Raw genomic sequence first — 26,429 nt, 5'->3', positions numbered from 1 at the left:
ATACCTCTTCAATATAAAAAAAAAAGCAAATTACACACTAAAATTATTTGAGAGTAGCCAATCCATTCGGGGGTTTTGAGTTTAAACCCCTCTTCTACAGATGGCGTTTGTTTAAAGTTTAAAACCCCTCCAGATGGTTTTGAGTTTAAGATCCCCCTACAGAGCATTTTTGAGGTGGAAAACCCCCAACAGATGATTTTGACGATAAAACTTCTCTTTTCGATATAAAATCTAAAGCAAACTACAGTCACTTATTTCCAAGAGCGTATTCAAGAGTGGTTTCACATTTTACCAGTGGCAGGGCTCCCTTAATAAACTGGTATAGTGAATAGGCATCTGCCGAAATTGAAAAACACTAAATGTGGCTCAACAAAGATGGCTAAGACAGATTTTAGGAGTCAGTTATAGAGATCGGGTTTAAATCAAGGAAATCCTATGCCGAACTGGGAGTCGACCCTTTAGTAAGATTGTGAGAGAGCGACGCATGAGGTTTGCGGGACATGTTCTCCGACAAAATGAATTACGCATAAGAAGAGTTGCAATGATATCCTAGTACAACTTGACGCCACTCATTCATTGAGGTCCTCATGGCAGGTGGGAAGAGGCTTCAGACATTACCAGTGACAGATTTTATGGAAACAGCTTGACGTCAAATGCTCCGAACGGCGCGGTAGGGTCTAAGTCAGTAAGAATAGCACATTAGGTTTTTGAAATAAAACTTTTTAATAGCAGGAAAATGCACTGTAGATACCTCAGAATATGCATTTTGTTGGCTTTCAATACCAGAAATAGTGCTTGGCGGCGGGGCTTCGCCCCGCGCTAGCGCTCCCCAGACCCCATTGCTAGTAATGGCAGGGAATCTACAATTTTATGGAAACAGCTTGACGGCAAATGCGCCAAACGGCGCGGGAGGGTCTAAGTCAGTAAGAATAGCACATTAGGTTTTTGAAATAAAACTTTTTAATAGTAGAAAATGCACTGTAGATACCTCAGAATGTGCATTTTGTTGGCTTTCAATACTAGAAATAGTGCTTGGCGGCGGGGCATCGCCCCGCGCTGGGGAGCTCCTAGCGCTCCCCCAGACCCCCTTGCTAGTATTGGCGGGGAATCTACAATTTTTCCACTAACTCATGGAAGAACCTATTCTAGGGCACATAAACGTCTTCCGAAAGAATGAAGGGTCAGAATGCAATAAAGATTATGTACAGTACACACACACACACACACACATAAATATAAAAAATAAAAAAATTCGCGCGGGGGGGGCCTTTAATCCCCCCCCCCCCCCGAAAAAAAATCCTGGCTACGCCCATGCCCATTCGTATTATGTACATAATAGGCCTACATATAGATCTACATCATATAAATCATATATGTATCTTTGTTTTAAATCTCCTTTTTTATTATTAGTACCGTTGGACTTAGCCTACTATAATAAAATGCTAAGAATGACACAAAGATGACAGGACACTTCTTGTTCCTAAAGCTAATATGCTGAGGTAAAAAATTATTATTATTATTATTTTTTTGAATGTTAAGACTACATTGAGATACATTATGCGAAGTTGAAAAAGAAAAGCGAATCTTTTGGATTCCATAATTTTCTTGGAAAAGTAGAAATCACAGATGTATTTATAGATTCTTCGCGTAAATCTAGTAGATCTATATCTATAGATCTTGATCCACAGACCTATATAGATCTATAGATCTATGTCTCTCTCTCTCTCTCTTTATATATAATAATAATAATAATAATAATAATATATATATATATATATATATATATATATATTATAATATATATAGGTCCGTGTCTTGATCTACTTTATGTCAATGGAGAGAACTAGATTCTAAATCCATTTATCTAGTTTCTAGTCTAGATCTAGTAATGAAATGTAATGAGTCGTAAATGACTGCCTTATGTATGAAGAAACTGAAACTATAGAATAATAGATCTATAGTTTCATTGTTAGATCTAATCTAAATGTTGCTTTATAAGCGATAAACTAAAATGCCCTTAGACTAACTATAAATAGAATTTAATAGGTCTAGATCAAGACTAGAGGTAAGATTTAGATTGTAATGAAATCAAAATGTAATAATGTAATGTAAATGATGTAAGATCAGATGCAAAACATTAAATGTGATTAAACTTAAACAAAATTTTGAAAATTAAACATATATTAATATTCACAATATTACAGATTTAGAGTTAGACCTAATAAACTATTATAATTTAATTATTGAATTATTAAACACTCATTTCACTCATCAACTCAAATAGATCTACTCCAGAGGAGTCCAGACAGAGACTAACTCCTCTTTTTTTTAAAAACAAATTAGATCTACTAGCTAGAGTGAGAGTCTAATTAACAATTTAACAAATTAATTATTAAATTATTTTATTTAATAATGTATTTTTATTAATAATTATTAATTAGAATAGATCTCTATAAGTTAATAAATTATAAATAAATTTGAAATTAGACTTAGTAAATCTAGACTAGACTAGAGTTAGTAGAGTCATTATATATAATAATATATAGAAAAAAAATCTACTAAACAGACTAATATTACTAAATATTAGTATGGTAATAATATTATCATAATATAATTATGGCTTATACTTATTCCATTAACTTAGATTTAGCCTGACTTAAGCATTATTATTATGATCATAATCAAGACAATCATGTATGTATGAATTGTATGCTACCAAGCCAGTTCCCTTTGCTATGATTTTGCTAGATAGTAGAGATAGTGGGAAAGTATGGTTATGCTGTTTGCATCTGATACGATTCTCATTGTGGTCCACCCATACAATTGTATACACTTTTTTTTGCGCATATAACCTGTGGGTTATACAGGTTTTTACAAATGAATGACAGATGTTTGGTGTGTACAAAGGTGTAGAGTATACAAAATTTATTTTAAACATAACAGAAACTATGTACACATGTGTTGCACTCTTTGTTTCACTTGTTGGAACAACAACTGGAGCACAATTGCACCTTGATGTTCACGCATCTAATGAACAACAAATTTATGTACCTGTAATTTAAGGCGAGTTTTGCTTTGCACATCCAAGTTATATGAGGGTGTGATTTTATTTTACTTATTTTGTAATTTGTGCGGGGTATACATGCGAAAATCAGAAAGCCATTCAATGTGACACCTGCGATGAATGGTACCATGCATCGTGTCTCCATATGAATACACCTGTATATTATGCCTTAAGCAACAAAGACGCATCATGGCACTGTGTACCATGTGGGTACCTCAGTTTACATCAGGACTGTTTGATTCCTTTGATGCGGACAGTTCTAACCCATACAACATCCTAAACACCATCCCAAACCAAACTCACCAACCACTAGCCAGATCCACTCCTGTTAAACCTAAATCTACTAAAATTAATACAACAGCCTCACTAAACAAACCTACTAAAGAAGCAATACCAAAATACCTAAAAATCTTAGTAATAAATTTTCAAAGCATTAGTGTGACGAGGTTTTTAAATGTTTAAAATGATTTTTGGTTGGTTACTCTAGGGGAAGTAATTTTGAGTTTCCCCGCTCACATAAGTAAATTTTGAACAGGCACACTACGAGCAACAATTAGAAACAAATGAACTGACTATATGTTGAATAAAAAAAAACAATTTAATTTAACAACAACAATATCACTACTAGCTTGGGTAGATGGTTAACAATGATTCTGGTGGATTAATTTCATCATTGATCACATGTGAAGGAGTGGATAAGTGTTTCTATTTTTAGTTCTTATCTTTCTTTGCTGGTCGGTTGTTCGCTGGATTCGTTTGGTAGATGCAAGAAGGACTCGGAGCTGAATCTTCTTGTTGAGGCTTGAGTCATAGAGGAATACGTCTGTAGCGAAAGGTGGGAAGGGTATTCCCAGGACCATAGGTAGTGGGCAATAGATATTGGGCAGCGGACAGCTGGAGCCTAGACTGGGCAGTTTATGCTGGGCAGTAGGCGCTGAACACTGGGCTAGTATCTGGGCACTAGACCGTAGGCAATTGGTAGTGGGCACTGAGCTTTAGGCCGTTTGTAGTGGGCACTACTGAGATTCCTTCTCGCTGACAGAAGGGGAGGGGGTTCAGGCGTTGTAGACTCAGGTTTGGTGACGCTGCAGATCCAGTCGAAGCTGATGATCTAACAGGTGTAGACAGTGCAGATCTAGTGGTGAAAAGACTGCAAGTCTAGTGTGCGTGATATTGCACCACCAATAACAACCAGGCTGAAAAGAAAGAAGCACTTAGAAACTTCCTCATGGCAATAGGTAGGAACTCTCTTATGCCATGCAAGCAATCAGATTGTGCATGTGAAGCATGCTCATTCCGTTCAATGAATACATTTAACAAAAGTAAAACAGGGGAAAAAACTACATCAATCAATACGTGAGGTTATAAGCCATGATGTTAAGATCATACAAGTAAACCACAGGTTTAAACTTCGAACTTCAATATTATATAAAACAAAACAAAATAAGGGAGAGAGATAACCCAAGCAAAATGTTTAAAAGTGAACACGAATATATGGTAATAAAACCAACATAAAAGAAGAGAGTTGCATACATCTCTAGTGGGCAATGTTATATAAATCATTTATACAATTAAATTATATGTAGATATTAAGGGGGAGGGAATGATATGATCATAGATCAAATCTTATTCACAACCTAGTTTGGTTGTACATAAGTAAAATTGTAATGACTTTAAATGCCATAGAAAGAAGTGGTATATCACATGCCGTCACTAAAATAAGCTGACATGTTATACTGCAAAACACATTCATGGATCTAGTAAGCGAGTATATGATTCGGAGTCTTGTAAAAGATCCGATCGCTCCAATAGATCTAGATTAAATCATCTCAACGCTTGGTTGAGGAGGATAATAAAATAATTAAAACAGGCTTGAACATAGCCCATTGATAATGAACAATGTGTTGAAGATAAAATAAAAGGTTACATACTGTTAGAGTTTAAGTCCACTCTTATATAGATTGGGACTTGAACTCATTAGCATAGCCAGTAGTGCCGGTCCAATGGATTCGGGGTATTTTGAATTTTATTTTAAAATAACATTCGTGCTTGACCCAATGGGATTAAGCTTCTAAATTTTTAAGTTACCTGCGTCCAGTAGAATTGAACTTTAAATTTCTATTAAGCTAACCCAAGGGCCCTATCTAACTTGTGATCAGGTCAGGAGTTACTAAGATGGCAATTTGGAAAGTTATCTTTTCCCTAGTAACTGCTTGGACGGGAAGATGTCACTACCTGACTCTATTGTTATTCTTTTTATGGGCGGATGTGCCCATGCCTGAGGAGAATGGAACAGAGCAGATATTAATCTCCTTTCTCAGCTCGCTGGACGCTGGGAGGGGGGGGGGGGGTTGTTGGACGAAGGTCAAACTGGATGAGTTTTATCACTTTAATACCCCTGGTCAAGTTGGTCAGGGGATGGGTAATAAAAAGAAAAAAAATAGAATTCTAACAGCAAACTTCTCTCTCAAACGTTTTTTTAAAGCACAAGTCAAACTTTTATATGCAAGCGTTTACGTATCGTCACAATTAGGAACAAAACAGCAGACTTAGAAATTTTATTAGAATGTGAGAAACCAGACATAATTGCAGGAACAGAAACTTGGCTACACCCAGAAATTTATAATGCAGAAATTTTCAATAGTAATTATGAAATTTTTAGAAAAGATAGGGCTGATAATCGTGGAGGAGTTCTTTTAGCAATAAAAAACACTCTTATAGCAGAAGAAATTACCTTACCTAACTCAAAAAATATAGAATCAACATTTTGTAAAATTAATACCACCTCAACATCCCTAATAATAGGCAGTATTTACAGACCACCAAATTCTAGTTTAGAATACATGCAGGAACTATGTAATCAGTTTACTACACTTAAAGAGACAAATAAAAATGCAGTTTTTTGGATTATGGGTGATTTCAACCTACCTGATATAAATTGGAAAACACTAACCATAGATAAACACCAAAACCTTAAGGACATAAATGATCTTTTCATAGAAACTTTACACAACCTAAGTTAAGATCAAATCATTAAAAAGCCAACTAGATTAAACAACACATTAGATCTATACTTAACCAACAGACCTGGATTAGTAGTTGATTATGATATTATCCCTGGTCTATCAGACCATGAGATCATAAAAATACACAGTCAGATAAAAGCAGTAGCCAATACAAAACCCAAAAGAAAAATCTTACTCTGGAATAAATGTAACCTAACACAACTACACCAAGCTGCATTAAACTTTCAATAAACATTCTTATTAGAAAAAGACATTAACCAACCAGTCGATGACCTCTGGAATTTCATTAAAATCCATCTTAAAAGCATTATAGAAAATCATATACCAACTAAATACACATAAAACAAAATAAATAAATGCTGGTTTAATAATAGACTAAAGAAGCTTTGTAAACAGAAGGAAAACCTATATAGAAAATTTAAAGAAACTAAGGCAGAAAGAGTTTACAAAAAGTATATAAAAATTAAACACCTAATCCAAAAAGTAAGCAGACAGCTGCAGAGTGAATACATAAACAATGTAATATCTAAAGATAAAAACAAAAACCTATGGTCATACATTAAGTCTAAGAAAATGGAAACAACAGGCATAGCGCCATTAAAAGATGAACATAACATAATACATAATGATAATGAAACTAAAGCAAACATCCTAAACAAATACTTTGCATCAGCATTCTCAGCCCCAGGAGACAAAGACATATTACTTAATTTGAACCAAGTAGACAACATAGAAGATATGGTAGTACAAGAAAATGGAATCCAAAAACTATTAGCCAACACCAAACCAAATAAAGCATCTGGACCTGATGGTATTCCAGCTAGATTACTCAAAGAACTAAGCAATGAGCTAGCCCCAGAGTGCCAAAGGACTGGAAAGAAGCTAATGTCACCCCCTATTTAAAAAAGGAGAAAAATCTGACCCAGGAAACTACAGACCAGAATCACTTACCAGCATCACATGTAAAATCCTAGAACACATAATATGTAGCAACATCATAAATCACTTAGACAAACATAATGTCCTCACCAACATGGCTTTAGGAAATATAGATCGTGTGAAACACAACTAATGGGACTAATTAATGACTTTTCAAAAGGTTTAGATAATAGTGAACAAATAGATGCTTACTAGATTTTTCCAAGGCTTTTGACAAAGTTCACCACCATAGTTTGCTTAAAAAATTAAAATATTTTGGCATTAATGGTCCATTGCATCAGTGGATTAAAGATTTTCTGATAGGGAGAGAACAAACTGTAATAATAAATGGCTCTAAATCAACAGAGATAACAGTAAACTCAGGTGTACCTCATGGAACTGTCTTAGGTCCACAACTATTCTTAATTTACATAAATGATTTACCAAATTGCATTACCTCAGGAACTAAAGTCAGATTATTTGCAGAAGATTGCATAATATATAGAACAATAAAAACAAACAAGACACAGATATCTTACAAAGAGAATGAGATGAATTACAGAAATGGGAATCAAATTGGAGCATGTCTTTCCACCCAGAAAAATGTCAGTTGTTAAGAGTAACAAAAAAACTAAAACAAACTAATTCCACTTACCTTATTCATGGCAAACCAGTAACACAGACTAAAAACGCAAAATACCTAGGTGTTATAATAAGTGAAAAAGTGTCATGGAATCCACATATTGATGAAACTATAAAAAAAATCAAACAAAGCATTAGGATTTATTAAAAGAAATTTCTATAAATCAAATAAGAACATAAAACTACAATGTTATTTAACCTTGGTTAGGCCAATAATAGAATATGCACCCTCCATTTGGGACCCCTCAACTCAAGATAACATTAAGAAACTGGAACAGACACAAAATAGAGCAGTGAGATTCATAACAAACGAATATTCACATTTAACCAGAGTAACACCTTTAGTAAAATCACTAAATTTAGAAAGCCTTCATGACAGAAAACTCAAAAGTAAAGTAGCAACTATACATAAAACACTGAACCATAATCTTCAAATACAAAAACAAATTTTAATAAAATACTCTGAAAGGCACAATTCTCATCCCATTTGCTAGGACAAATTTGTACAAATACTCCTTCTTCCCTAGTGCTATTAGAGCATGGAATGGGTTGCCTGAGCTAGCCAGGAAAACCAGTGACTTGGTAGAATTTAAGTCATTGGTTAATATGCATGACTAAATGCATAAGGCGTAGGACGTAATCATCTTCTTTTTTGAAGTAACGTGTCTATTATATAAGATAAGATAAGATAAAATATGGCAAATCTATTATATATCCGGGGACACGGCAATTCGTTCACTGACATTTCGTTCACCAACAAATCGTTCACCAACAAATCCTAACAAACCCTAACCCTCACCAGACATTTCGTTCACCTGACAATTCGTTCATGTGACTATTCGTTCACCCGACATATCGGTCACCGACAACTTGTTCACCAACAGTTTATTCATGACAAATCGTTCACTGACAAATCGTTCACCAACAAATTGTTCACAGACAAATCGTTCTCTGGATAGTAACATATTTTTAATATTATATACTAGTCAACCGGCGGCGTAGCATACGCCGCTATTTTGGAGGGCCAACCTTAGGCCACTGCAACCTATGTGACCGCAGTGGACCCAGCACTTTTATAGTTCATGCGCTAATTTTAGGTGTATAAATTATGAAATTAAACCATTTTATAACTTATAACAGATTTCCCTTGGCCTCCTGTCGATTTAACAGGAGGTCCTGGAAATCTCCTGAAATTGCGAAATATACGAAAAAGTCCTGGAAATTATTAAAATCTTTTGAAAACTCATACAAATCTCCTGAAATATACAGACGAAAATTGTCTTTTTTTTTTTCGCTCCTAAATTACCTAGGATTACTCCCTCCGTCTGAGTTTCTGTCGCCTCAATAGTTACTGCAGAGTAGATTACTCCCCCCCCCCCCCCTATTTTTTAACGTGAGGTAGAAATATAAAAAAAAAAGACTGATATTGCAACGGTCCTGCCCTGCTAGTTTGTGACTACGTGTTCTCTCTCCCCCCCCCCCCTCTTTTTTTCTTGTGGACTATCCGCAGAGTGATCTTTCCTTTACTTCTGGCTACTTAACAAAACTCTTGAGGGAAGAAGAGAATTATATATTTTTGCAGGGCCGGCCTTAGGCCACTGCAACCTATAAGACCCCAGTGGGACCCGCATTTTCATAGGACACGCTCTAATTCAAGGTTTATAAATTATTAAATTCAACCATTTTATAACTTAAAACAGATTTCCCGCGCCCTCCTGGAAATCTCCAGAAATCGCAAAATATATGACAAAGTTCTTAAAATATACGGAAATATATACACGAAAATTGTCATTTTGGGTGTCATTCAATATGGAAAATGCTAATCTTACGTGCGACATTATGCATCAGCCGTAATTGTGTAATCTGGTGAAAGAAGCTTCTCGCGCCTCAAACTAATGAAGAATTACTTGAGGTCAACAATTCTCAAAGATAGATTGAAACATTTGGTAGTTCTTGCTATTGAGCGTGATCTATGTAGGAAACAGAATTATTATGATATACTGTATGACTTCGCTACACGCAAGGCTTGTAAAGTATTTCTGTACGTAGTAAAGAATGAATAAAATGCATAGACGAATTTATTTTCTAATACAAACTCTTAAATTTCACTTATTATCTGCTTCCCTACTCAAACTTGGCCCTGCAAAATCTGTTTCGCATAGGGCCCCACAGTGGGTAAATCCGGCCCTGCTATTTACATATATATATATATATATATATATAAACACATAGTAGATTACTTAGATTAGTTCCTAGTCCAAACCTCTTGCTGGACAAAGGGGGATGGGAGCGGGCAGAGTTTGATACATTTAAATGACAGTCCATCGCGCAGCCAGTGATCCGTAGTGTCAACACTACTCTTGTTATCTTGTGGACTATACGCAGAAATAAGAGAGTGATCTTTCCTTTACTCCTTACTACTCATTTAAACTTACGCAGAAATAAGAGAGTGATCTTTCCTTTACTTCTTACTACTCATTTAAACTGTTGAGGGAAGAAGAGAATTATATATAGATTCTAATGGTGTGTTTAATTTGTTAACATTAAAACTTTTGTAGCTATTATTTCCAAAAAAAAATATTTGATTGCTAGAGATCAGGCCTAATCTGAGTTTCTTTGTTAATTTTTTAAATTTGTTATTTCTTTGTTAATGAGGACAGTATGTGATAAAAATTATACTTTAAACAAGGTTACAAAGACAGTTTGTGTGGAAACACAAACTTAAAATCGGCCCCTGAAGTGGTCCACCCAGGCAGGCTTCAATATTTTCAGAAAGAACATCCAAATGAAATTATATCAAAGACAAATGAGAGATAAGAATGGAGAAAGAAGGTTGACAGATCTTGTGTAGTGCCCCAATGGTGCTGCAGATCAAAGGATAGGTGCAAGTGAATGCAAAGTTAGATGTGAACCTGGCCTAATTAGTTCCCCCTTCAGACCTTGTGGTCTATAGGGCAGATGATGTAAAGTTCATCTGTTTTTGTGGCCTACGGTTAACGAGGGTATCATGTAGCCAGCACAACGACCAAACGTCTTTACTTTTCCCCAACTAATGTCAGGTACCCATTAAAGCTAGGTAGACTCAGAGGCGCCCAAGGATTCCGAAGTTGAAAATCCCAGTCTTCACCATGATTCGAACCCGGGACCCTCGGTTCGGAAGCTAAGCGCTTTACCGAGCCTCACCTGGTCTTTACTTTATGTAATTGTTTTGAAAATGTTATATCTTGTATTCGAATTCTCAAAAGAAATACTTAAATAAAAAATGCTCAAGAAAATGATGTTTACAAGATTACTATTCGTTTTAAATTAGGTCTAATTTATAATGCATACTAATTAGCTTTTTCTCTTTAAAAAACTGCTTGCTTAATTGATTTAAAAAATTAGATTTTTCGCTTTCAGGAAAAAAAAATGTAGCCGTTGCATCAGAACTTTGAATGGTCTAAAATATTGTGATGTCGGATTTTCAATATCTTTTCTAGTTTACGACATCTAAACGGGATGGACGGAGCTTCTTTTCTCCTTTCAACGACCAACCGCCTTTACTTGTCCCCAACTAATATCAGGTACCCATTAAAGCTGGGTAGACTCTTGGGCGCTCAAGGATTCCGAAGTTGAAAATCCCAGTCTTCACCAGGATTCGAACCCGGGGCCCTCGGTTCGGAAGCTAAGCGCTTTACCGAGCCTCTCCTGGTGTTTACATAATGTAATTGTTTTGAAAATGCTTAGTCTTTTATTCGAATTCTCTAAAGCAATACATAAAAAAAAATGTTCAAGAAAATGGAGTTTATAAGAATGTAGCCGTTGCATCAGAACTTTGAATGGTCTAAAATATTGTGATGTCGGATTTTCAGTATCTTTTCTAGTTTATGAGATCTAAATGGGACAGACGGACAGACATTTCGCACAAAACTAATAGCGTCTTTTCCCCTTTCGGGGGCCGCTAAAAATGCAATCTGACAAGCTAACTGAAAAATTTTAATGGGCTGTCACTTAACTATATGCAACATTTTTACTTTCATCATGTAGGCCTTCTTTTACACTTATGTCTGTTATGCAGTTTTGTTCGCCCCACCCACATTTGCTTATCTTCTTAATAGGGGTCCAGATGTTTAATTGACATATCTGTTCCATCTTGCCATTATGGTCAACATTCTTAAGGTCCTTCCTCTACCTATACCTCTCCTCTCCTTTTTTTTATCTACCCATTCAGCTGGATACTCTAGTTAAAACCTAATTAAGTGGCGGCTCTAGAGGAAATAAAACTTTATCGGACAGGGAGCCATTGCTTATAAAAGGAGAAATGGTTCATTGACAAGTATTTGTTTTTTTTTACATTCATCTATGCCTTTGCTAAACATTGGTGAAAGTTTTTTTTTTTTTGTTATCTTTGAATATTTTAGAAATATTTTTTTATTTATTTCTATTTATTAAATTTTGTTTTCACCAATCTTAACATACCTATTGGACATTTTCACTATAAAGTAAACAATGAATAAAGAATTAAAAAAAAAATTAACAAGGAAACTCGGATTAAATTTTTTGTGTGGAAATAATGGCTACAAACGTTTTAATGCCAACAAATTAAACACGCAATGAGAATATAATATTAACAATATGTTACAATCCAGTGAACGATTTGTCAGTGATCAATTTGTCGTGTGAACGATTTGACCTGTGAACGATTTGTCATGAACCAACTGTCGGTGAACATCTTGTCTGTGAGCGATATGTCGAGTGAACGAACTGTCACATGAATGAAATGTCAGTGAACGAATTGTCATGGAACCAATATATCCACACCAACAAAGCTGTAACATCCCAAATTATTATTAACATGAATATAAAATTTTTAGTTTTCAATAATTTTTCCTAAATTGCTGATATGGAGACGACAGCATTTTGAAACTTCCTGGGGTAATCCTTCCTGATTTATGATGTCACTCCCCTATTGACACAGATTCCTTATTATTTATGATCACAGGTCAAAGGTTACATGCATTTAATGTAGCACAAGACTCTCCTGCTATTTTGTTCTAAATAGATTGATAAACATTATTTTTTTATTATTTGTGTCAGAGTCTAGGTGTATTCGTCTTTGCGTTGACATAATAATGTACAGAATACTCTTACCTTTCACTTGGTGGTAATAAATCCAGTGAAGCACACATCGATCCGGTTAGAATAGTGAATAGTGTTAACCGGCATAGCTGCACCTAGATCTAGTTCTAACTATATCTTCCTGATATTACCACCAAACTGAATAATTTTTTTTCAAAAGGGAAAATGTATTGCATCAAAGTTAAGCCTAACTATCAATACCTATAAAATCCACATATAATATCATAATGAACCTACTTAGGAAGTTCTGAGCAAAAATAGTCTAGTTATTGTTAACTTTTAATAAAATAAAATAATGAAATGCTTTGATTCATATTCTTTATTTCATTGTTAGATATTGTTATTAGGCAGCATGGTTACTTAAGATAGCATATAGGCCTAATATTCACTAGTTTTAAAAATAGTATTTTACACTTTTTTTCAAATAAATGTTGAACAAATTAAAAGAGATGTGATGTATTTTTTTATCCACAAAACATTTTCTGAAAAAATAGAACATAATTCCTCTATACTGAACATATTATATTCCGATCTTATTCTGACGGTGAAAAAAAAAAAGTTAAATATGCAGGAAGAAATACTAACACCAACAAGCCAGTGAAAGACAAACAAAAAAAAAAGATCATCATCATTAATGGACAGAAGGATAGATGGGCCAAACATTTTCAGGAAATTTTGAACTGCCAATCTCCAGAATCTATTCCGGACATACCTCCAGCAACAAAAGTAATGGAGCTTAACACAGGTCCTCCTACTAAAGTGGAAATAATTAATGCCATCAAAACTTTAAAAAATGGAAAGGCATTAGGTCCAGATGGTATACAGGTGGAGGCACTTAAAGCAGACCCCAAAACATCATCTGAAATGCTTCATCCACTACTATGCAAGATTAGGGAACAAGAACAGTTTGCTAAATCTGGATGCTAGGTTATCAAATCAAGTTACCCAATAAAGGTGACATTACACAATGCAACAACTGATGAGGAATCATGTTACTGTCAACCCTCAGCCTAAAAGATGGATTCCGGAAGGAAATATCATGCACTGACCACATTGCCACACTGTGCATTATCATAGAACAATCCATTGAGTGACAATCTCCTCTCTATATGACCTTTGTTGGATTTTAAGAAAGCCTTTGACAGTATTAACAGAGACATAATCTGGAGACTGATGAATCATTACGGAATTCTAAGTTCACCAATATAGTTAAACAGTTGTACAATGGCTTATTATAAATAAACACAAAGCCATTTGAACTTAACCCAGTAAAAACAAGTCAACACTGTACAAATCAAGATAAATATGGCTCCTTCTGTCTCAGAAGACAATGGATGCGCCCAGATGAGTCACTGGCTTTTGTCAGAATCTGGAGTGACCGATCAAGCCGATTCTGGAGCGGCAGAGTTTGCCAGAGTTCATGCATATATATGCATCTGTCCAAGGAGTAGCTGACAGGGGAGCTTTCTTTTTCTTTCTCTTGGCTGATGCAGCTTTGTTTCTTTTGCACTCGGCGAAGTTCGTACTGTCTCCATGCTGTCCAGTCTTGGGCTATCTCCTCCCACATACTTTGGTCGATGCCTGTTGTTCTCATGTCTTGCTTGCAGACATCTCTGTAGGGTAGTCTTGGGCGGCCCTTGGGTCTGACTCCCTCTGCAAGCTCAACGTATAGGATGTCTTTAGGGATTCTTCCATCTGGCATGCAAGTGACATGACCGAGCCAGCTTAAATATATTAATTCCTAATAATTTTATTTAACTTGACATATGACCAATGCAAATGTTGATCACTATCACAACAAGTCAAATTTTAAATGTGAATCAAATTTACAACTGCCAAATGTATGGGCTAATGAAAGCTATTAGCTACCCTACCCTAACCCTACATTCACCTTCTGCTAGACAAAGTAACTGAAACTTGTATTGTTCAATGATGTATAGATGATGTGAATGTACCTTCTCTTACTTGGACCAAAGCACTCAGTTGACCTTTATTGTAAACAAAGGTTTTTATCTTAGAGCCATCTTCCTGTCTAGTAAACATAAATAAACAGCAGCACCAGGGACCAAGTTTTTAAATGAGAGAAAGTAGTGAATTAAATGCGTCGAAAATAAGGGACTACGCCTACTAAGGCTCGAACCAGTGACCCTGGAAACGACAACACCGCCTAGCGATAATGCACTAAGCAAACTTAACCTCTAGACCATCGGAATGTCCAAAAAACATTCTTCTGGTCCAGAGTCATTTCGCTCGTATGCAAATATGTATGTATGTTCCTGTCTAGTGAAGCCACTTAAGTTATACACAGCCTAATCTTCTTATAAAAGACAGATGTTACTTCATAAAAAGAAGATAATTACATCTTACCCTTGTCCCTAGGTCAATGCATGTTAATCAATGACTTAAATTCTGCCAAGTCATTGGCTTTCCTGGCTGACTCAAGCATCCCATTCCATGCTCTAATAGCACTAGGGAAGAAGGAGGATTTGTACAAATTTATCCTAGCATAAATAAGTTTATAAGTCCACCTTGTATTGCACACTTGTTTAAAGCACTAAGTACAAAAACTGCTTGTAAGACGCGCACTCACTCTAAAACAATTTTTAATAATTGGTTGACCACTGTTTGTTGGTTTTACATGCTTCAAGTACTATTATTACTTCTTAGCCCAAACCTCCCACATGACAGAGAGATGGCAGCAAGTAGGTTTGATCCTGGACCATCAAAATGACAATCCATAGCGCATACCAAATGAGCAGGCAGCCCTACTGATTACTAGCCTGTTATCCTGCTTAAGTTTTTCCATGGGTTTTATTTCATGCCAATCTAAGTGAAAGAATAGTTTTTTAAATGGACTTTTAGTCTCAATACAGAAACAGCATAGCCTTATGTAATTTTTTCTACCCAATTTTATTTTGCTACACATAACATGATTGTGGTTATGTTTTTTATTTTATATTTGAAATGATGCAGGTGCTCACAATATGTCATTTAATGTGAAACCACCACACAAAAAGAAACAACATAGAAATCATCCAAAGCGGAAATCTGAACTTAAAAGAAATATTTCTCCTCATCATACTAAAGTAAGTATCCTAGACAATTTCTTTTGATTATTTTCAAGGGTAAGTTACCATGTATACATTTATTTGGATCATTTCAAAGTGTATTTACAATATCTTTGTCATTCATTTCTATACTTTAGTCTCAATTCATTAAAAACATATATATTTTTTTTTATTAAATAAGCGACTTATAAAGTTTCTTCATGTTATTTGAAGCTAAGTATGATAGTTATTGTTTATATGGAACTGTTTTTCTTGAATAGGCTTAATTATCATTTTCATTGCAAAGATAATTTTCATGTAATTCTATTGCCCAAAGATTAAATTGTAAAGAACTACGTCTATTGCCTGTAGATTAAATTGTAAAGAACTACGTCTATTACCTGTAGATTAAATTGTAAAGAACTACGTCTATTGCCTGTAGATTAAATTGTAAAGAACTATTTCTATTGCCTGTAGATTTAATTGGAAAGCATAACCTCTATTGCCTAAAGATAAAATTGGAAGGCATAACTTTTATTGCCTGTGGATTAAATTGAAAATCATAACATTTATAGCCCTAAGATTAAATTGTACCACTTCTGTTGCCTGAAGATTAAAGTGGAAATAACTACCACTTCACAATATAAAAGTATAAAACAACGCAACTGCTTTTTTGTAGACTAAACTGAAAAACACTTTTTCTCATGTATTGAAATCAACTGTTGTTTGTAGATTCCTACAAATTTTGTGTGTGCTTTCTCAACATTTAGGTCTTAAACTAAAACTATATGACTCTTTTTATTCCAAATCATTAATATAAAAAATGTGTGTGTGTGGAATAGCAAAATGAATTAAACATTAGCTTACATTTTTTTTATTTCCATAGACTACCCAAAGCTCACCCAATGAACAGGATGTAATACAATTTCTTCAAAACCAGCAAGGGCCTCAAGAACCTTTAAAAATTGCCAAAGCCCTAGGTGGTAGTACTAAAAAGTTTATAAACCCAACATTGTATAGGCTGAAAGATAAAGGAGTTTTGCAACAAATAAGTCAGCAGCCACCTCTTTGGACCTTATCCCCCAATACTATGAATAACAAACATCCCAGAAGTCATTACTTAGCTCCCCAATGCAATCAGGATTATAGATTCACACAGAACCTTGTCACATATACTAAAGATGGTCTTGGAAGAGGACGAGGACATGATTTATTTGGTAGTAGCTCTCCTGGACCCTGGGAATCGGAGCAAAGCCAATTTAATCAGGATCAAATAAGTAGTAATTTCCCACACAACCCAATTCCATATGCTAGAAATGTTTTTGGAAGAGGACAAGGACTTGATTTTAATGGTATGGCTTCTTCTGGATACAGAGAATGTGAGCCAAGCCATTTCAATTATTATGAATCTGTATATAAATCTCATAGAGGGCGACAGCACTTAAACAAACCTCACAATTCCAGAAATAATTACAAACATAAACCAGACAAAAAAAATGAATTAAAAAAAAACAGCATTGACCTGTTCAAGCCAACTATTGACGATAAGGATGCTCCTGGTGCATATACCAAATCCAGTCCCGTAAGTTTTTTAAAAAATCATTTGTATTTTAATAAATTATCAACAGACTTTTCTGCGAGTTCTCATTCTTAAGGTAATAGATTTTTACGTATATTCTCATTAGCCTTCATTATTAGCTTAATTGACTTGACCCTTTAAGTTTCTGAGGTTCCTCCAGAGATGTCCTGCAGGATAGTAGGGAAAGGATCAACAGTCTATATGAATGTCACATGACCAGGCAGCCAGCCTTCTAGCTCAAACAATTTTTCTGACTTATTTGAGTTAATCCAGTGTACCCCCAAAAGGGCATAGGTTGACTTACTTGAGTAAATCTAGTGAAACCCCCAGAAGAGTGTAGGGCCACATCTACACCTCTTCACTAAACTTGCTTCTGAGCAGCTTTCTTCACCTGCTCCCTTGTCATTCCAGTATCCTCAACTTTGCTGATGACCAAACTCCTCCAGGTTTGTTTGGACTGCCCTCTTTCTTTTCCTGTGGATTCCATTTAAGTGCCTGCCCTGCCTCATAGGTAACAGGTTTTCACAGTGTCCTATGCAGCTCCATTTATGCTTTTTTGTGTCTTACGCTAAGGGTTTCTGCTTGGTTCTCTTCCATGTTGATCTTTTGGGGGCCAATTCCCTGTATTTGGCATAGGCAACTTTTGGCCAAGGTGCAGAGTTTTTTTGTTTTTGTGACTCTTCATGTGTTGGAACTGTATGAAGGACTAGCTTGTGTTCAAGATTCTGATCTTGTTTTGTAAAAACAGTGCTTTGGAGCGCCAGTTTCTTGAAGAGTAATAATGGGATTTTGTTCCATAGATCATTGTCCATTCCATCTTCTTTGCTAAACCTACTTACCTGTGAAATTGTCTATTTCCTGGATGTTCTCCCCTGTAGTTTGATTGGTTTATTATTGATCAAAGGCTATTTAGTTTTGTGGTATTTGTTAGCTTATAATCTTCAACAAACTGTTTTACATAAATAAATTATTTTTAAAAAATGTTAATTTATAATGAATGCAAATAAATATTCATGTACTTACCAAAGTTTGCCTTAAAAAAAAATCTTTTAGTTTGATTTGTTTAAGTGTGTTTTAAATTGAAGGATGTTTATTAGCTGATATATTGAAATATTCTGAGATTAAGTTTTGGTTAAATTCTTGTTATTCCAATCAAACTTAAGTCGGCCAAGAATCTCATCACTTCAACTACATTAAACAAATTAATTTTTTGATGTAAACTATAAATTAAAGTGAGAAGAACACAGCTATAACAGTTATGCATTACACAGGTTAAAAAATTGATTCTTGTAGATTGGGTGAAGACTGAGTCCACTTATGTTGGGGGTAGTAAATACAGTTAGTTATTGTTTTGGTTGCATGACACCCTCGTTAACTATCAGCCATAGTAACACATAGCTTTATATCATCATCCCCCGTAGATTGCAAGGTTTAAAAGAGAAATATACCTTTATGAAATAGAAATAAAAACTTTATTGCACTATAAAATAACCTTTGAACAAATCTTTAGTAGATTAAATTCTGTATTTGATCTTTATATTAGTCTCTCTCTCTCTCTCTCTCTCTCTCTCTCTCTCTCTCTCTCTCTCTCTCTCTCTCTCTCTCTCTCTCTCTCTGTGTGTGCTTTGGTAAAATCAGTATTCAATCTGTATCATTCTATTCTGTTTCTTGAACATAAGTGATGATCACCATAAACTTCATGTGAGTGAGGACTTGAGAGGCTCAAATCCTCTCTTGTAAAATTGCTGGACTCAAACCTATCAGTTTTGTGCAATGCATGTATTTGACTGTCCCAGACTGTCAAAATGGAATTGAACAAATCTATAATGTCGAAAAGAACAAGACACTTTTTCCTCTTCCTCCCCACATTCACAGTGGTCCTGAAATGTAGGCAAAATTTGCACTGAGGATGTCAGGTTGCCTCCTATGCTTTCTTTATTATTATTATTTACCTATATTTCATTAATTTTAAATGCATATACATAAGCCTACATTATATTTCAGAACAATCTAATTATAGCTTACATTGCCTTTTTTTTTTAAACAGGAAAAAATAGTTTTGAACATGTTTTTTTTTTGTACCATCAAATCATTGTTTGTCCTTTTGTTTATTAGTTAATGTGCTTTGAAGTAAATGATTATGCTGTATAGATTCATATGATCATGGAAAAAAATAACCTGATAGTATTTTTGTTTCAGGCTAAAGTTTGTTTAGAAAGTAATGTACAAGTGCCATCTAGGAACACTGACAATAATTTTGATGCAGCTGCTGCATTCAGATCTGGTGGTGTCAACCAACAGTCAACATTCAACCAAGATTTAATGCCCTTAGCGTCCACATCCAGTGGTGTCAACCAGCAGTCAACTTTCAACCAAGATTTAATGCCCTTAGCGTCCACATCCAGTGTTGTCAACCAGCAGTCAACTTTCAACCAAGATTTAATGCCCTTAGCGTCCACATCCAGTGGTGTCAACCAGCAGTCAGTTAGTAATGCTTGCCATACATCAGAATCAGAAGAAGAGGATGAGGATCTTTCTCATAGGGTTTATGACATTATGCAAAGTTCTACTGGCGTGAAGTACAACAATGTAGACTTTGATGATGAGGTGTATATTGAACCTGACTTTGACAGCTACAGTCAGGAGAGTGAAGAAGATATGAATGAAGACTGGGGTGGTGCAAAGGAAATCACAACATATAGTGCAGGGCAGGATGACATATGTACAGATGGTGACTCATGTACAGATGGTGACATATGTACAGATGGTGAGGGCCAGTTTGACAATCAGGACAAACAGAATGATAATTCTTGTACTGATGCTGGATTCAGAGATGAGGTTGATAGCATACCTAGTACAGTAGTTGTCAGGCCACTTAACCCTGCTCAGCTTTTGAAGACCCAATTCAATCTTGACAATGATAAATCTAGTTACAAGGCATTATGTTTCAGGAATGCAGGGCCAAACTCTGAGTTTGTCATTGATAGATCTGTGGCACAAAACTCACAGTTCATGAATGACAGACCAACAGCACCAAGCTCCCACTTCATCAATAATAAAGACATGGCTTTGATGCCTTGGTTGAAAATCCAACCAAACTTGGCGGTTACTGAAACCTTCTCTGGAAAGACAGTGTCCAACATGACTCTAGGCCAGCAGCTTCTGAAAGAAGGGAAAACTTGTGTGGAAGGAATGGAGGACTTGATCCTATCTGACAACAAGAGTCAACCATCCGTACGGCGACCTCCTTTGCTCAGCACGCCTTTATTAAGAGGCTCTAACCCTAACCCATCTACATTTTCTTCTAGTCAAGGAATAAGGTTTCCTTTTCAGGTAATTATTCATCTTTTTAAAGTCTATTTGTTTGTATGTATAAAACAGTAGTTTTACCTATTTATTGCATACAGGATCACATCTTCTATTATGTCTGATTAAAACGATTGGTCAAAAAATGTGTGGAAAAAAATAATAATTCTTGTAACTAATTTTCTTTGCAATGAAAACTTGTATCATAAAAATGTATTCTCCTCTTAAGAGAGTCTTTCATTTTAACTTTCTTATTATAAGTCTTTTAAAGCTCTGATTTTAGTATTTGTCTTAACTCTCTTATATAGGTTATATATTGCTTTAAAATGAACTGAATGTTTCTCCATATGAAACCTAACTTCCCTTCATCTAGAAAGTTGAAAGTCAAATTGCCCAAAGATATGATTTTTTGAAAGCCCATTTTTTAAATCAGCTATTCAATGATCTACACTTTGTCTCATCCTACTTTTAGCCCATGGTACAGTCACAGTTGAATAGAAACCCTCCAGCAGAAAGTCAGCCTTCTACAGTGCAGCCCAAACTTCAGATAACTGCAGAAAGTTTTGCTGCCCTGAATAAAAATCCCATCTCTGCCTTCATGGAGTATGCTCAGTCCAGGCATCTTGCTGCTAGTATTGATCCTGTAGATCAGCATGGTCCTTCACACAAACCTGTGTATGTAGTTGAGCATTTATTTCTAGTCTAATCCAAAACAAAAAAGTTATAGTTTACTTTTTCTTCTGCTTCTGTCAATGGATAAAGCATTTGGTGGCTGATGTGAATGCCACATGTTTGAGTCTTTGTCATAAGCATCAATATTTTTGTCACTTGAGGTCTGAACTAAGATGCCTGAGTTTAACTATCTCTAAATAGGGAGTGAATAATCAGATAACCATGGAGGAGTTCTTTTAGTAATAAAAAACACTCTTATCAGAAGAAATTACCTTACCTAACTCAAAAAATATAGAATCAACATTTTGTAAAATCAACACCACCTCAACATCCCTAATAATAGGCAGTATTTACAGACCACCAAATTATAGTTTAGAGTACATGCAAGAACTATGTAATCAGTTAACTACACTTAAAGAAAAAAAATAAAAATACAGTTTTTTGGATTATGGGTGATTTCAACCTACCTGATATAAATTGGAAAACACTAACCATAGATAAACACCAAAACCTTAAGGACATAAATAATCTTTTCATAGAAACTTTACACAACCTAAGTTTAGATCAAATCATTAAAAAAAATAAAAATTATACAACACATTAGATCTATACTTAACCAACAGACCTGGATTAGTAGTAGATTATGATATTATCCCTGGTCTATCAGACCATGATATCATTAAAATACACAATCAGATAAAAGCAGTAGCCAATACAAAACCCAAAAGAAAAAAAATCTTACTCTGGAATAAATGTAATCTATTACAACTACACCAAGCTGCATTAAACTTTCAACAAACATTTTTATCAGAAAAAGACTTTAACCAACCAGTCGATGGATGACCTCTGGAATTTCAATAAAAACTATTGTAAAAATATTATAGAAAATAATATACCAACTAAATACACATCAAACAAAGTAAATGAATGCTGGTTTAATAATAGATTAAAGAAGCTTTGTAAACAGAAGGAAAACCTATATAGAAAATTTAAAGAAACTAAGGCAGAAAGAGTTTACAAAAAGTATATAAAAATTAAACACCTAACCCAAAAAGTAAGCAGACAGCTGCAGAGTGAATACATAAACAATGTAATATCTAAAGATAATAACAAAAACCTATGGTCATACAATAAGTCTAATAAAATGGAAACAACAGGCATAGCGCCATTAAAAGGAGAACACACAATGATAATGAAAATAAAGCTAATATCCTAAATAAATACTTTGCATCAGCATTCTCAGCCCCAGGAGACAAAGACATATTACTTAATTTGAACCAAGTAGATAACATAGGAGATATAGAAGTACAAGAAAAGGGAGTCCAAAAACTATTAGCAAACATCAAACCGAATAAAGCTTCTAGACCTGATGGTATTCCAGCTAGATTACTCAAAGAACTAAGCAATGAGCTAGCACCAGTCTTCAAAATACTTTTTCAGGCATCTGATAACCAGGGCAGAGTACCTAGGGACTGGAAAGAAGCTAATGTCAGCCCCCTATTTAAAAAAAGGAGAAAAATCTGACCCAGGAAACTACAGACCAGTATCACTTACCAGCATCACATGTAAAATCTTAGAACACATAATATGTAGCAACATCATAAACCACTTAGACAAATATAGTGTCCTTACTCCATACCAACATGGCTTTAGGAAATATAGATCATGTGAAACACAACTAATATGACTAATTGATGATTTTTCAAAAGGTTTAGATGATATTGAGCAAATAATTGCTATCTTACTAGATTTTTCCAAGGCTTTTGACAAAGTTCACCACCATAGTTTGCTTAAAAAATCAAAATATTTTGGCATTGATGGTCCATTGCATCAGTGGATTAAAGATTTTCTGATAGGGAGAGAACAAACTGTAATAATAAATGGCTCTAAATCAACACCAATAACAGTAAACTCAGGTCTACCTCAAGGAACAGTCTTAGGTCCACTACTATTTTTAATTTACATAAATGATTTACCAAATTGCATTATTTCAGGAACAAAAGTCAGATTATTTACAGAAAATTGCATAATATATAGAACAATAAAAACAACACAAGACACAGAAATTTAACAAAGAGAATTAGATGGAGCATGTCTTTCCACCCAGAAAAATGTCAGTTATTAAGAGTAACAAAGAAACTAAAACATATTAATTCCATGTAAAATTAAAAATGTAAAATACCTAGGTGTTATAATAAATAAAAAACTGTCATGGAATCCCCATATTGATGAAAGTATCAAAAAATCAAGCAAAAGCATTAGGGTTTATTAAAAGAAATTTCTATAAATCAAATAAGAACATAAAACTAAAATGTTATTTAACCTTGGTTAGGCCAATAATAGAATATGCATTCTCTGTTTGGGACCCCTCAACTCAAGAAAATATTAAGAAACTGGAACAGACACAAAATAGAGCAGTGAGATTCATAACAAATAGATATTCACATTTGACTTGAGTAACACCTTTAGTAAAATCACTAAATTTAGAAAGCCTTCAGGATAGAAGACTTAAAAGTAAAGTAGCAATTATACATAAAACACTGAACCATAATCTTCAAATACAAAAAAAAAAATTTTATAAAATACACAAGACACAAAGATAAAGGCACATTCCTCATTCCATAGGCTAAGACAAATTTGTACAAATGCTCCTTCTTCCCTAGCACTATTAGAGCATAGAATGGGTTGCCTAAGCTTGCCAGGAAAACCATTGACTTGGCAGAATTTAGATCATTGGTTAATATGCATGACTAAATGCATTACGCGTAGGATGTAATCATCTTCTTTTTTTAAATAACGTCTGTATTATATAAGATAAGATAAGAATAATAGTTGAGTTTTGGACTGACCATTTTACAACCAAGTTAACTGTTGGCCTAGTAATAAAGTAACTGGACTGTTGTGCCTCAAAGGGAATCAAAATAAGAGTATTATCAGTTTGGTCCAGCATTAATTGTGAAATAACTTAAGTTCAGCATTTTCAGAAATGGATAAATGGCTCATCATGGAAACTAAAGACTGAGTAACCACTATGACCCTACAGACCACTAGGTCTCAAAGGGGATATTACTTTTTCTAATGGGTTAAAGTTCTGCTCTGAAATCTGCCGACATCATATTTGAAATAAATTAGCTCCTCTTTTTTTAGTTTTGACATATGAAACCTTTAGTTTGGTTTTTGTTTTCTTATCTTTTCAATTAGTTCAGTAACTTAACAAGTAAATTTTATTAGCATTATATAAAGAATTAAAATAATCTTAATTCATTTATGACCATTGGTCATATTGTTTTAATTAATACTTAATTAATAAATCCCTCCATGGTCAGCAGCTTTTCAAGGCTGATGATGGTTTTGGTCCGCCCTGGATATTTGAGTTCTCTAGTACCTACAATATCAAGTTATTGATGGATTTATATTTTTAAATATGGTGTTGAATGAATGTTCCAATGTTGTTTTTTCTGTATGAACAGCTTTGTCTACGCCGCCAAGCTTGGCAACCGCGTCTTCCCATGTATCTCCAGCAGCAACAAGAAAGATGGAAAAAAAGAAGCAGCTGAACAGGCCATAAGAATACTGATAGCTGAAGGACAGTATCACTTACCCCAGCAGATAAGTGTAGTGAGTGCATATACGTCTTATGTAAATGTCAACTATTGTTACATAGAAGAAACAAACATTTAATTACATTTCATTTCTAAAAGAGAAGCCATGTTTATCAATAGAAAAAAATCAATAAATTAGAATCTCTTTAAGTTATGAGATACTCTCAAAAAAAAAAAGAGAATGTAAATTATTTAAAACTAAACTCTATCTTACAAAAACAAATTAAGACACATTTCTTATTACATATGTTAGAACAAAAAAAAATAAGTACTCCTTGTAATATGTTAGAATAAATTCATATAAGTACTCCTTTCCTAGTGACATTTTAGCTTGGGGGTGTCTGAATCAATAGATGAATCAATAGAATTTAAGTCTCTAATTAATATGTATTACTAGATGAACTTATGGAAATGGTTATGGTGTAAGTATATTCATTTTTTAAAGGCAGATCTGTAATTTATAAGAAGAAAAAAACACATTCTAATGAATAACTACCGAAAATATAAAAGGACAAAAATGCAGTGCATTTATCATGTGTTTGGACAAAGATATAAAACAATATTCTTTTTAAATGCCATTGAAACCTAGAATGAGTTGCCACAATTAAGAGATTTATAAAAATGAAGACCAGGATTAAAAGATGTATTATATCTGTGTGTATTCATTAACACTACAATAATTTTGAGATTAAATTTGGCTAGTGTTGAATATAGTTAGAATCAGTTCTATTTAGACTTTTATCTACACATTTTCATTTGGCCTACTTAACATTTTAAAAATTACTTATTGAATTCCTGAAAATGGAATTATATATATATTTATATTATATTATATAATTATTATTTTCTTCAGATGAAAATGCCAGAGTCAAGTATGACAGAACATGACAAGATTGCTGCAAAAGTTCACCAGACTTACAATCAGCTCATTGCCACTGTCCCTGAAAGTTTCCCAGGCAGGAAGGTTATTGCTGGCATTGTTATGCAGATTGATTCAATTGAATCTGCTGAAGTTGTTTCCATAGGATCAGGTAATGGATCTTTGCAAAAATCATAGAATCTGAGAATAAAAGACGTAAAGTTAAATAAATGACAAAGAGCAGGCATGGGATGGACTCATCACAGGGAAAGGACTTCGTACAAAGTTAGTTTTTTTCTTTATTACAATACAGTTCACTTTCTTTACACAGGCAATCGCTGTATCACTGGAGACAAACTGAGTCAGGAAGGCAACACAGTGAATGACTGCCATGCTGAAATAATCACTAGGCGGGGCTTGATAAGGTTTGTCTTACTGTTAGGAAGGGAAGATAAAATATGGCAAATTTCCCTTACGAGATATGATCTTTGAGTTTAGCTGGATTCATTCAGCAACCTAGTTTTAGAAAGTTTTTATATGGTCGCTGCAATAACCAATGGCATATAATTTCCCAAAATGTCTCACTAGAATTTTGA

General features: G+C 34.5%; 1 protein-coding gene across 1 annotated transcript in view; it reads left to right on the top strand.

Annotated features, from left to right (window-relative positions):
* Positions 1 to 1,811: 1,811 nt before the first annotated feature.
* Positions 1,812 to 26,429, top strand: part of LOC106054353 (double-stranded RNA-specific editase 1-like) — a 31,723-nt gene continuing 7,105 nt past the window's right edge. The window contains exons 1-8 of the mRNA XM_013210172.2: positions 1,812 to 2,065; positions 15,742 to 15,854; positions 16,702 to 17,397; positions 19,594 to 20,727; positions 21,173 to 21,375; positions 24,843 to 24,990; positions 25,828 to 26,005; positions 26,165 to 26,258. Of these exons, the coding sequence (XP_013065626.2) occupies positions 15,753 to 15,854; positions 16,702 to 17,397; positions 19,594 to 20,727; positions 21,173 to 21,375; positions 24,843 to 24,990; positions 25,828 to 26,005; positions 26,165 to 26,258 (2,555 nt within the window). The 5' untranslated portion in view covers positions 1,812 to 2,065; positions 15,742 to 15,752. The remainder of the gene's footprint in view (positions 2,066 to 15,741; positions 15,855 to 16,701; positions 17,398 to 19,593; positions 20,728 to 21,172; positions 21,376 to 24,842; positions 24,991 to 25,827; positions 26,006 to 26,164; positions 26,259 to 26,429) is intronic.

This window comes from Biomphalaria glabrata, chromosome 10 (genome assembly GCF_947242115.1).
Source record: "Biomphalaria glabrata chromosome 10, xgBioGlab47.1, whole genome shotgun sequence".
Classification (NCBI taxonomy): Eukaryota; Metazoa; Mollusca; class Gastropoda; family Planorbidae; genus Biomphalaria; species Biomphalaria glabrata.
Note: the sequence above shows the minus strand (reverse complement) of the source record. Positions and strands in the feature narration are given on the sequence as shown.